This window comes from Meleagris gallopavo, chromosome 4 (genome assembly GCF_905368555.1).
Source record: "Meleagris gallopavo chromosome 4, MGAL_WU_HG_1.1, whole genome shotgun sequence".
NCBI lineage: Eukaryota > Metazoa > Chordata > Aves > Galliformes > Phasianidae > Meleagris > Meleagris gallopavo.
Window position 1 is genome coordinate 18,123,164 of NC_139407.1, and position 10,995 is coordinate 18,134,158.

A 10,995-nucleotide genomic window follows, 5' to 3' on the forward strand; every position below is an offset into this window, starting at 1 on the left:
GTAAAGATTGTACCATTTGAAGATTTTTCTCTGATTGTACAACTCCTGATTAAATAAGTTGCCTTCCTTAATGTTTGTCTTCTCTTTTTTTTTCTCCTCTCCGTAGATGCTGTCTTTGCATTCCAGTTACGCAACCCAGTGCACAATGGGCATGCACTTCTAATGCAGGATACACATAAGCAGCTTTTGGAACGTGGCTACAGGCGTCCAGTTTTGCTGTTGCATCCACTTGGAGGCTGGACAAAGGAGGATGACGTCCCTCTCATGTGGCGCATGAAACAGCATGCTGCAGTACTGGAGGAGGGAGTCCTGAATCCAGAAACAACGGTAGTGGCTATATTCCCTTCCCCCATGATGTATGCTGGACCAACGGAGGTAAGCATGTCAAGAGTTCAAATCAATGGTAATGGCAACAACAAAACCAGAACAAAACCCCTTTAGTAGTGCACTGAAATATTTTGTGTTATTCCTGAGACTTGTGGATTGTGGTTTTTTTTTAGAGGGCAGAGAAAACTAATTTCCCTAGTTAAAACAGACTGTAAAGGATCCCTCCATCATCAATGAAAATGATATCCTTTGAAGAGACCTCTGCAGTGAAGAATTTTTATGGAAAGGAGACAATATGGTTTTTGCATGCTCATTTTCCTTACAGTTTATGGGCGTAATAGTGTAATCTTTTCTCCTTTTTTACAATCTCTTTCAAAAGATAATTAGCACATGAGATAGCTGTCCTGAATCTTAAGTATCTTAAGTTTTGTAACTGTTAAGTAAAAAAGTGTGTCTATTGGAGATTTAGACAAATTCAGAAGAAAAGGCTTTGTTATTTTTTTTTGGCAAGCTTAATTTAGAATTGTTTTGAGGCTTCTATGTGAAATAATTATTTGGGAATGCTTTATTTAGAAACCAAGATTTGGGTTAAAACTCGTATAGGCTGCGGGAAGCAATGGGAAAAACAAATGCTCTTGATTGAGGGCAATTCATTTAGGCAAAATTGTTTCTCCACTTCAAAACAGTTTTTTTTTTTTCTTTTGTGAGTCACAGAATGTTGGTATTCTGACCAGGTTCAAGTGGTTAACTCTGTGGTAGCTTTTTGATAGATAGGAGAGATACCTTTGTGGGAAGAAAGTAGGTAGTTGGCACTTTTTTCTAGTGATTGTTTGACTAGTCAAACAGAGCTTGCATTACTTTTCAGCCCAGAAGAACTGTAGTCCAGATGCGGATGAGGTATGTAACTGAGTTTCTGTAGGGAACCTTGCAATGTTCCCCGTAGACCTCTTGTAAGAATTAATAGAAACATTATACTTCAATCTCATACTCACAAGCATACAAGAAGAAATGAAATCCCCAAACTTTATTCTGAATAGAGTAAGAATTTTTCCTAATATATTACCAATAATTTCAGAATACAAACTGACAAGATCATCTGTAGCCAGGAAATAGGAGATTCTTCCTCTAATGGTTTTCTATAGGTCATTTAAAAGGCATACATACCAGATTTATTTCTGTAGCACGCATTATTTACAGGAATACAAGCTGCTGTTGAGTCAACATGGTTATCAATAGGATTGATATCACCTTTCAGCTTGTAGGATTTTGATGCATATGCTTTATGAGTGTGAATTTTGTGTTTTTCTGTTTTTTTTCCTGTTTTTAACTTTCCTAATAACTACTTTGAAAGAAAGCAGAAAGAGAAAAAATCCTTATCACACTGCAGTGAGCTCACCTGTGTAAGAAAGTAAATGTCTTCTGAAGTAGCACAGAGAATGGACAAGCTGTTTGTATCTCAAACACGTGATTTGCATTGCTCTAAATTTTCTTAAAGTTAGTCAAACAGCATCATTTAAGAACTCAATTCTGTTACCCAAACGACAACATGAAATTTAAATTCTGAAACTGTAGTAGTATAGTTTTGGAAAACCTACTGCTGTGGTGTGTTGGCATTTGGTGAGATTGGCCCATTCTGTGCTTAAAGTAGTTAGCGCATCTATCAGCATCTATAACACCCAGATGTTTGAATAGCAGTTGAGTCCATCAGGTGTAGCATCTGGATGTGGTCAAAGTGAAAGCTGATACCAGTAACCTCATTATTCATGGCTACTTCCTAATTCCATTATTTGAGTACTGGTTTATAGGAATCTTCAAACTGACTGTAAACCGTCCTCCTTGATGTCTTTCTAACAATTAGCTATAGAACTTTAAGTGACTAAAACAAGAATTTCTCTTTTGAGATATTGTTTTTAGAGCTTCTTACCTAAAATTAAGATAGAACAACATATGAAAGATCGCGTTTTGTTTTATATAAATTATTTGCAGTAGAAAAATGTGACTGCTTTTCCTAAGAACAGCTGTACCTTGGTCTCCCAAGTAAGAATGTAAGAATTGAGACATTTCATAGTTTAAATTCTTACTAAACCATTATTAGTAATTTAGTGTTGAGACAGCTTTAGGCTGGACCTAAATTCTCGGATGATGTTATTCCAAACTCTGTAGTGAAGTCTTTTTTATAGCATTCTGCTGTGCAAATGAAACAGGGAATGGTATGTCTTAGTTGTATATTTGGTGATTCGTATAATTGATTGGGTGTGGCTCTGTAGTGAAAAGAATATTTGTTTGGCTGGGGGGTGGAAAGTGCTCATGTTTTAAGGATCGTAATTTTTTTTTAACTGTTTTCTTTTAACTTTTCACCTTGTCTGTGTTCTAGGTTCAGTGGCACTGCAGATCACGGATGGTTGCAGGAGCTAACTTCTACATTGTAGGCCGAGATCCTGCAGGGATGCCGCACCCTGGTACTGGGAAAGATCTGTATGAACCAACTCATGGTGCCAAAGTATTGACAATGGCCCCAGGCCTCCGAGCACTGGAAATTGTGCCCTTCAGGGTTGCAGCTTATAATAAGAAAAAGAAGTCCATGGACTACTATGACTCTGAGCAGTAAGTTGTTTTTTAGTTCTAAAACATTTTGAACAACAACTGTCTTCTCCTGCTCTCACTCCCCAAGGAAAAAGAAGTATTAAATGAATATTGCTGCAATATTTTTAGAGACATTTTTAGACACTAATGCAACTTGACTTCAGTGATGACTTGGGTGTAGTTTCACAGCACAACTTATTTGATCCAACTTTAGTTACTACTGGAAGCTCCCGTATTTAAATTCCAAGCATGTGAGTTCACCTACTCTAGTTTTTGAAAGCTACAAAGTATTATCATCTTTTGCATAACTAAATCTAATTTTATGGTATGTTCTTGCGTTCCTTGGAAATGATGAGTAGAAGGACAATGGCAAATGTGTTGAAACCTGGTAAGAATTAACATAGCTTCACTGTGTATTACCCTACGATGTTCATAGGTGATTAGAAATTTGATGATTTGCTATACTGCAGATGTTTTGAAATAGAAGCTAATCAAGGAGGCTTAATTAGCAGTTGTAGTTTGCTCTTCCTTAACTCCAATTTAGGCAGTAGTCTAACACGAGGCTCTCCTCAATGCTCTGAGGTATTTCTTTGGATAGCACTGCAGCATGATTTTTTTTTTTTTTTTTTTTTTTTTGTAAATGAAGCTGTGAGCAGTAGCATCAGACCAGACCTACATAGTGATAATTGTATTAGAAGGAATAACACCAGAAGGAAGCATTTTTCTAGCATATAGGACATTGAAGTCTTTTCCTGTGTTTATTGCCACTTAGACAGCTAGCTCATGAACACTTGAGTGAAGCGCGTGTGTGCAATTTGTTATCTGAGATGCCCCTAGAAATTCTCATTGCTGCGCACAGTAATTAAACTGTGATGTAAATTTTGCTAGCTTTGTTACAACTTTTATGCTTTATACGTAAGAGTCAAAAGGCTGTTGTACTAGATTCAATGGGTATTTGTCCTATTTGTTATCCAAGTGATTCAACATGTTTGTTTTGAAAGGTAAGTACACCATGATCAAAATGGAGTAGGTCTAATGGTGTGTCACTTTCTACTATGTTGAATAGGGTTAACGATACGAGACACAAGAATTCTCACTGCACAGAAGAGAAAAATTTTATAGTATATTGATTGTGATTATTAATACTGTACTCTTGGCAGGATAGATTTGATTTAGATTGAGGGGAGTTAAATTTTTATCTCTGTCATTAGCTGGAACAGATGATTTAATTAAAAAAAAAAAAAAAAAACCCAAACCAAAACCCAATAAAACCTCTTGTAACAGGTTTTGTCTTAGATCTTGTCTTAGATTCTGTGGAATGTGTACTCTTATCCTCTTGTGGTATCTGTATGCACCCCTTGAGTTGGAGTTGTCTTAGTTTCAGCTGGGATGGAATTGTTTTCTTCAGAGTGTCTGGTATGATGCTACGATGCTGTTTTTGGTTCTAGGAGAAAAGCAGTGTTGATAAAATACCAATGTTCATAGTTGCTGCTAAGCAGTACTGTACAGAGCCAAGGCTATTTTCACTGAAGGGCCCAAGGAGCTAGGATAGAACAGAATTAGGACAGCTGACTTAAACTGGCTGAAGGGGCGTTCCATACTGTATGACATCAAGCGGAAGCAGTTTTGAATCAAGTGGGAATTAATCTCACTCTCTTCCACCTCTTGAGGTGGCTAGCTGGGCATCGGTTGGGGGATGGTGAGTAATTGCTTGTGCATCACTTGTTATATACATTTAGATATACATTTGTATGTGTGTGTATATATACATTAATATATAAAAAATTGTGATAATTACTATCCTTTTTCTTTTCTCTATCTTAGTAGATAGTTTTATCTGAACCTGTAAGCTGTCTTCTTTCTTTTCTTTCCTTTCTGTTCTCTCCACCATCCCATAGGGAAGGGGAAGGGTGCAAGCGACTCTGTTGTAATTAACTACCTGCTGGGTTAAACCACAACAGGAGTTTTTTCTGTTTCTGCCACTATCTTGGAAAAAAGTTAATGCTGCTGTTAGCATGAAGCTTTACCGTTCTTCTGTTCGAATACAAGACTATTTGACTCGTCCTCTAGATGTTGTTTGTTAACTATAGGACAGACTGGAGTATGACAGCAATCCTCTAGATGGCAATGCAGTTGCATGCAAGCTTCCTGAAGAGAAAGCCAGCATTGTTCCTACTCACCACAGCCAGAACACTGTGGTAGGCTACAGACAGAGCTTGGGTGGGTGCAGCTGGCTGTATTTCAGGCTAAAAATGCCAAAAACCTGTCAGATTCCTGGACCGAGTGATGTTTCAACTCTGCAAGAGGAATAGTAGGGAGAGAGAGTTGTCTGGAAATGTGAGAGGGTCAGTACTGGTGGAGGACCTCAGGAGTAAAGTAATGACTTTACTCCTCGTGAAAGTCTTTTCGTAGCACACTACTTAACTCATGAAAAACACAACTTGAAAATGTGGGGAAGAAGTTCATTTGCAAAAAAGCACTACTCTGACTTATTTTAGAAATGGATAACTTGATTTCTGTTGCATCTTATTTAATTGCTTGAGGCTTGGAAGCTTCACAGCCAATAGCCAAGAATTTGCAACACTAACAGAAGTGTGGAAGGTTATGTCAAGCACATATTATGTGAGTTTCCCTGAGACTAAGCTGTATCTGAGCTGTATCTCTCTTAGCTGCTGCCCCTGGGGCTTCTTAATTTTACAACAGCAGGTGTATTTCATGATACAACTTTGGAAAGCCACTGTAGATATTTAAATCCTAGATTGGGAGACTTTAGTCTTCTGATTTTGCAGTTCTTGTCCTACAGGCAAGAGCAATTATGCTCATGCCTTGAAATCTGAGGTGCTGCCCTGCTACCTTCCCCTAGTGACTGTGCCTGCTTTTCACCAGTCATCCATGGGGCCACATCACTTTCCAGCTAAGCAGTGGCCAAGGAAGTTCCTTTGGATGATATATGGCATGTGCACTGGTAACTGCAAACAAGAGGCTTAAGTTCTGTCATTTCTTTGCCATTTTTGCCATTGTTCTGTTCATTGTATGACTTGCACAGTGTCAATAAATCGATGGAACAGATGTTAGAAGGCCACCAACAGCATTCTGAAATGGAAACGTCTGTAAGAACAAAAAAAGAATTAGAAGAAACTCCTTGCATTTTAGTAGTCTAAGTTCAAACGCTCCTGTAAGAGAGAACTGAAAGGGGATCAATAATTGAGTGAGTCCAAACATGATTTGAAGAAGTGCACAGAAGGAATTGTTGTTATAATGGAGAACTTTCAAACGAATGTTTGATCTGAGAATCACTGAAGTGGTTCAGGCTGAAGTGTAAAAAACAAAAACAAAAAACACAACAAAACATAAACAAACAAACAAAGAAACCCACAAAAAAAACCCTAAATGACAACCAAAAAACCCCAAACCCCAAAGCAACTGAAGTAAAAAACATAAACTACCACCAAATGCCGAAATCCTTTCAGAAGCAGTCAGTATGTTTCTTCAGCCAGGAGGGCCGCTTAGTTACCACAGGCAGATGTAATTTAGTATTGGTGGCTTAATAGTTGTTTGGGTGAGCAGAGATTCCCAATTCTCTGCAGAAGATCAGTCCTAAAAATGCAGCCACAGCCTGCTGCTGAGAAAAAAAACTCCCGTTAAGAAAGGAAAAAGAAAATTAGTCTAGCTACTAACAATAAAAACCCAACACACATGCACAAGCAATAAATAAATTAATAAAAGGGGAAAAAAATCCTCAGCAATGTCTGGAAAAAGAACAGCTTTTTTTTTTTCTTGAGGAAAACCAATGAGGTCACTTCAGCTAAAAGGAGCCCATGAATAAGGCTACTGGAGCAGACTATTCATGCTTTTTGTAAAGTGTGAATGAAGCATGGGCATCTGAAGGGTAGGGATGATTGTGACTTTCAAACTTTAAAAGTCCTGGGAATATACTATAGAATGTGGTTGTCACAGCTGCCTTAATACTGACAAGTCATACTTAGCTGTTTCAACCAAGTATGTAGTGTTTGCAGACTTGTTTGATGTGATGTCTGATTTTAAAAGTGGTAGTAAAGAGACTGAAAAAGACACATTTGGTTGTCCTCCTTCATTTGGTTATGTGAAATAGTAAATATTAGTGCATCATTTAGGATATGTTAGGATACATATCACAGCAGCTCAAATGATTAAAACACTTCTAGTCAAAAAGAAGTCTAACATGTGTCAGGTAAAGGATTTACTTGCTTATGTTGATACTAAGTATGTTGTTTACGTTCTACCCTCACACAGTGTTTGGTTAACAGCCAGCTAGGTTTGGAACCTGTCTGATACTACCTGGTTTACTTAGCATGACAGAGCGTTCCCAAGACCTAAGTGGAGTCACAATTTAATGCTGCAAATACAAATTTTAGTTCAATGGAAATCCTTTTGAGAGTGGTTAAAAGGATGGATTTCACCTCCTGACTGATCCTGTTCAGTAGGGAATATGAAGCTGGAGGAATAGAGCTATTAAAAGGCTGAACATGAGAAAAAGAAGCCTGTGAATTGCTCAAGGAATTAATTGCATCTGAAAGTTTGCCAGCTGAGTAGAACATGGCAGTTGCTCTGGAGTCACAACAGAGTGAAGAAGTCATGTTTCTGTGTAGTAGAAATATTAGTTTCTGTTACTCTGGAAATTGAGTTTTCACAATTAGTAAAGACATTGAGTATTTAGCTGTTATAGAAAGAATGTTTTAGGTATGAATGTGGAGATTAAGCTGGAAACTTAAATAGCAAAATCAGTGATGAAGGAATTTACAAAAAAGGCAAAAATTACCGAGCCATTTCAGTATACAGTACGCATTAGTAAAGCCTTATGAGTCAGTTTAATGATTAGTAATTTAGGAGGTTTTTCAAGAAAATTGTTTGACAGAGAATTTGGGACATTGATAAGGCCTCACCTAGTATTTCTGTGTTTTTTAAAACAGTATTTTTGAAACATTTCTTGAAATTTTTTGTAGCATTGAATCTAATTAGTTTCTTAAATGATCCTCACTTAGATCTTTCTCTTTATAAGGCTTCTATGGATTTTCTTTTTTCTTTCTTTCTTTTTTTTTCTGCATGTATATGTTTTTCTAATTCTTAGAACTGCTTCTTGCCCAGCTATGGAGGAGGAAGCTGAAGGAAGGAGGGTCTTACTGAAGCAAACTTACATGGTATATGTAAATTTCTTGGCAGCTTTATTTTTTACTAAACTGTTAGGGCACTTAGGAGGCTCATTCTACAAACAGGCAGGGAGTGAATAAATCAGCGAATGTGTTTTTCGTGCTCAGACTTTGATATCATAGAAAACGTTGAAAATGCTTTACTCCTTCCATCCCAGTTGTCTAGAGAATTAATATTTTGTTTTTGCTAGAATAGTAACCAGACTTAGCATTTCGTTGCGTATGTTTTGTAGAAATAGCTGTCTTCAAAACAATCAAGTAACCTTCAAGCAGCATTAGTAAATGCTAGACATCACCCTACCAAGGAACAACATTTGCAGGTGTTCTGAGTGGTTGTGACATAACTCTTTCATGGGCTTACATAAGCTGAAGGGTTTTTATTTTTGTGTCATTTATATTTTGCAAAATTGAAGCACAGTAGGGTTTTTTATCTTGTCTTTGCACTTCAAGAACACATAGTCCTAAATTGGAAGCAATAAGAAAAGAGCATGTATGGCATTGCTGCTGTGTGGATGCACACAATCCAAATCAAAAATTTATGGGGTTAGTGGTTTTGTGAAAGGAAACTGTGGAATGCTTTCTGCATCTTGCTAACTTCCATATCCTGCTGAGCATAGCTCAGCACTTAAAGCCAAGTTCTGCCCTCTGATGCACACACTTGGCTCTTGTTTCTGTCTAAGGCTTGTGCATCTGAGATCAATACTTGGCTTTTATTTCAAACAGACAAGTAAAGAGTGCGTAATGGTTACATGTTGCAAACTGAGCAAATGGCGTAAGTAAAATTGCCATATTTAATTTAAGAATAAATCATTTTTCTTTGGAACATTTGGTAGAATTCTGGCATTCTTGTCTTGGTTATACTTTTTCACTTCTATGAGGAGTAGTGTTTAATTTGACTAGAGCTTTTGCTGCTTATCACCACATGCCTGAGAAGTTGATTTTGATTTAGATTGTCATGTTAATAGCAATAATCAACAATCCTCATATCCTCATCTGGGTTCATTTTTTATCTGCCCAATTGAAATCTTTTTTTTTTTTTTTTTTTTTTTTAGGAAAAGCATCTTTATGGGAAGGCAGTTTTATTATTCCTCCAGATAATTTTATACTTATTTTCTTTTTTGGATCTGTATATACTATGTGTACTTCCATATATATGTCAATATATATATATACATGTACATGCATGCTATGTGGCTTGCACTGGCCCAGCTGCAGAAGCTATAGAACATAGAATCATAGGATTGTTTGAGTTGGAAGGGACCTCTAGAGGCCATGTGGTCCGACTTCCTGCAGTGAACAGGGACACTTACAGCTCCATCACGTACTCAGATCCCTCCAGCCTGACCTTGGCTGTCTCCAGGGACAGGGTATCCACCCCCTTTCTGGGCAACCCATGCTACTGTCTTACCAATTAAAAAAAAAAAAAAAAAGTATTATAAAACTCCATAATTTTATTTTGAAACTGTAGAACCTGCCTCTAGACTCTATTACTTTCTGTTCTGCAAACTGTCTATCATCAAGCGATTTTCTGCCATGTTGTTCTTCCACATTCTCTAGTGGAACTGAAATGATCTTCTGCCAGCACTGACATAATCTACAAACAGCATATAGTTTCCTTGTTTCTTCTTAGAGAGAAAGCCATGCTAGGTGAAAGCACAGACTCGATTCAACCTGCAGGAGATTGGTTGGACTAAGCTGTTAAACTCAGAAGTTACGTAAGCTGTTTGTTGTAGAGAATGTACATTTGTAGAGGGTGTGTATTTTTGAAGATGTACTGTCATCGATGCACAATGTCTAGAAATAACAGTTGCTTTCCAGAATTATAATTCCAAGAGGAAATTTCATTGAAGTATCAAAAAAAAGCAGAAGAAATACGAATAACTCATGCTGCTTTTAAAAATATTTTCTTGTTTCCCCCTACCTGCTCCTCTCCCCCTCTCCCCTTAATCCCACTCCCATCTCTCAGCCATGAAGACTTTGAATTTATATCGGGGACCCGCATGCGCAAGCTGGCTCGAGAAGGACAAAACCCACCAGAAGGCTTCATGGCTCCTAAGGCTTGGACTGTGCTGACAGAATACTACAAATCCTTGGAGAAGGCTTAGGCCTCTTATTAACTGCAGATCAACCTTTGACGCCTGATTTATTTACGAGAAAGGGACCACACAGTCACCGTTCATGTCGCTTTGTTGTGGTATCTGTCAGGAAGTTCTTCTCTGAAAACAGACTCTTTCTCTCTAACTTAGCATCATTCTTTGCCTGTCCTTATGGGTTCTATTATATCCTGGCACCTAACTAGCTGCTGTTTTTAATGTCTTTTCTTTCATTACAGTTAATATTCTTACAGTGGGATTTTTAACTCTGTTTTTTTTATATTATTTTACTGCCTATGTCCTCTGAGTTCTGCAGCTGTTAAATAGATGCAGCTTTTTTCATATTATTTAAACTGCTGAATATTTTCTGGTTTTAGTAGTTTGTGGGAGAAAATGTAATAGTTAGACTCTTAACTATGGATAGATGCTCTATAAGTGAAAAAAGTAAGTAAGTTTTAAACTACCTTAAAAGTATACTCTTATTCTCATCAGCATCTCCAGAAGCATTTAAAATTAACTTTTCAGTATGTGTAATCATAAAAAGCAGAGTTCTTTATGCAGCATAATTAACTTCTTTTGCTTTCTTTGTTTAGTTTTAGAATTCTTGGAGCTCTGTCCGGTAGTTTTCTTCTGCTGTGGACCTGTAAAGATGACCAAGTAATGAATAAAAGAAAATACTTAATTTTCTCTTAATAAACTAAGATATTTATTTTAATGTGCACTTGTTGCGGTGAATGTCAATAGGGATCATTTGTTCCCATTTGATTTCACTTACTGGTCTTTGTTCCTGTTACGCTCAACAGTAG

The 10,995-nt window shown here is 37.3% G+C and overlaps 1 protein-coding gene across 1 annotated transcript in view; it reads left to right on the forward strand.

The window, feature by feature from the left end:
- Positions 1-10,904, forward strand: part of PAPSS1 (3'-phosphoadenosine 5'-phosphosulfate synthase 1) — a 36,644-nt gene extending 25,740 nt beyond the window's left edge. The window contains exons 10-12 of the mRNA XM_085222308.1: positions 107-375; positions 2,702-2,931; positions 10,063-10,904. Coding sequence (XP_085078434.1) covers positions 107-375; positions 2,702-2,931; positions 10,063-10,201 — 638 coding nt within the window. The 3' untranslated portion in view covers positions 10,202-10,904. The remainder of the gene's footprint in view (positions 1-106; positions 376-2,701; positions 2,932-10,062) is intronic.
- Positions 10,905-10,995: the final 91 nt, after the last annotated feature.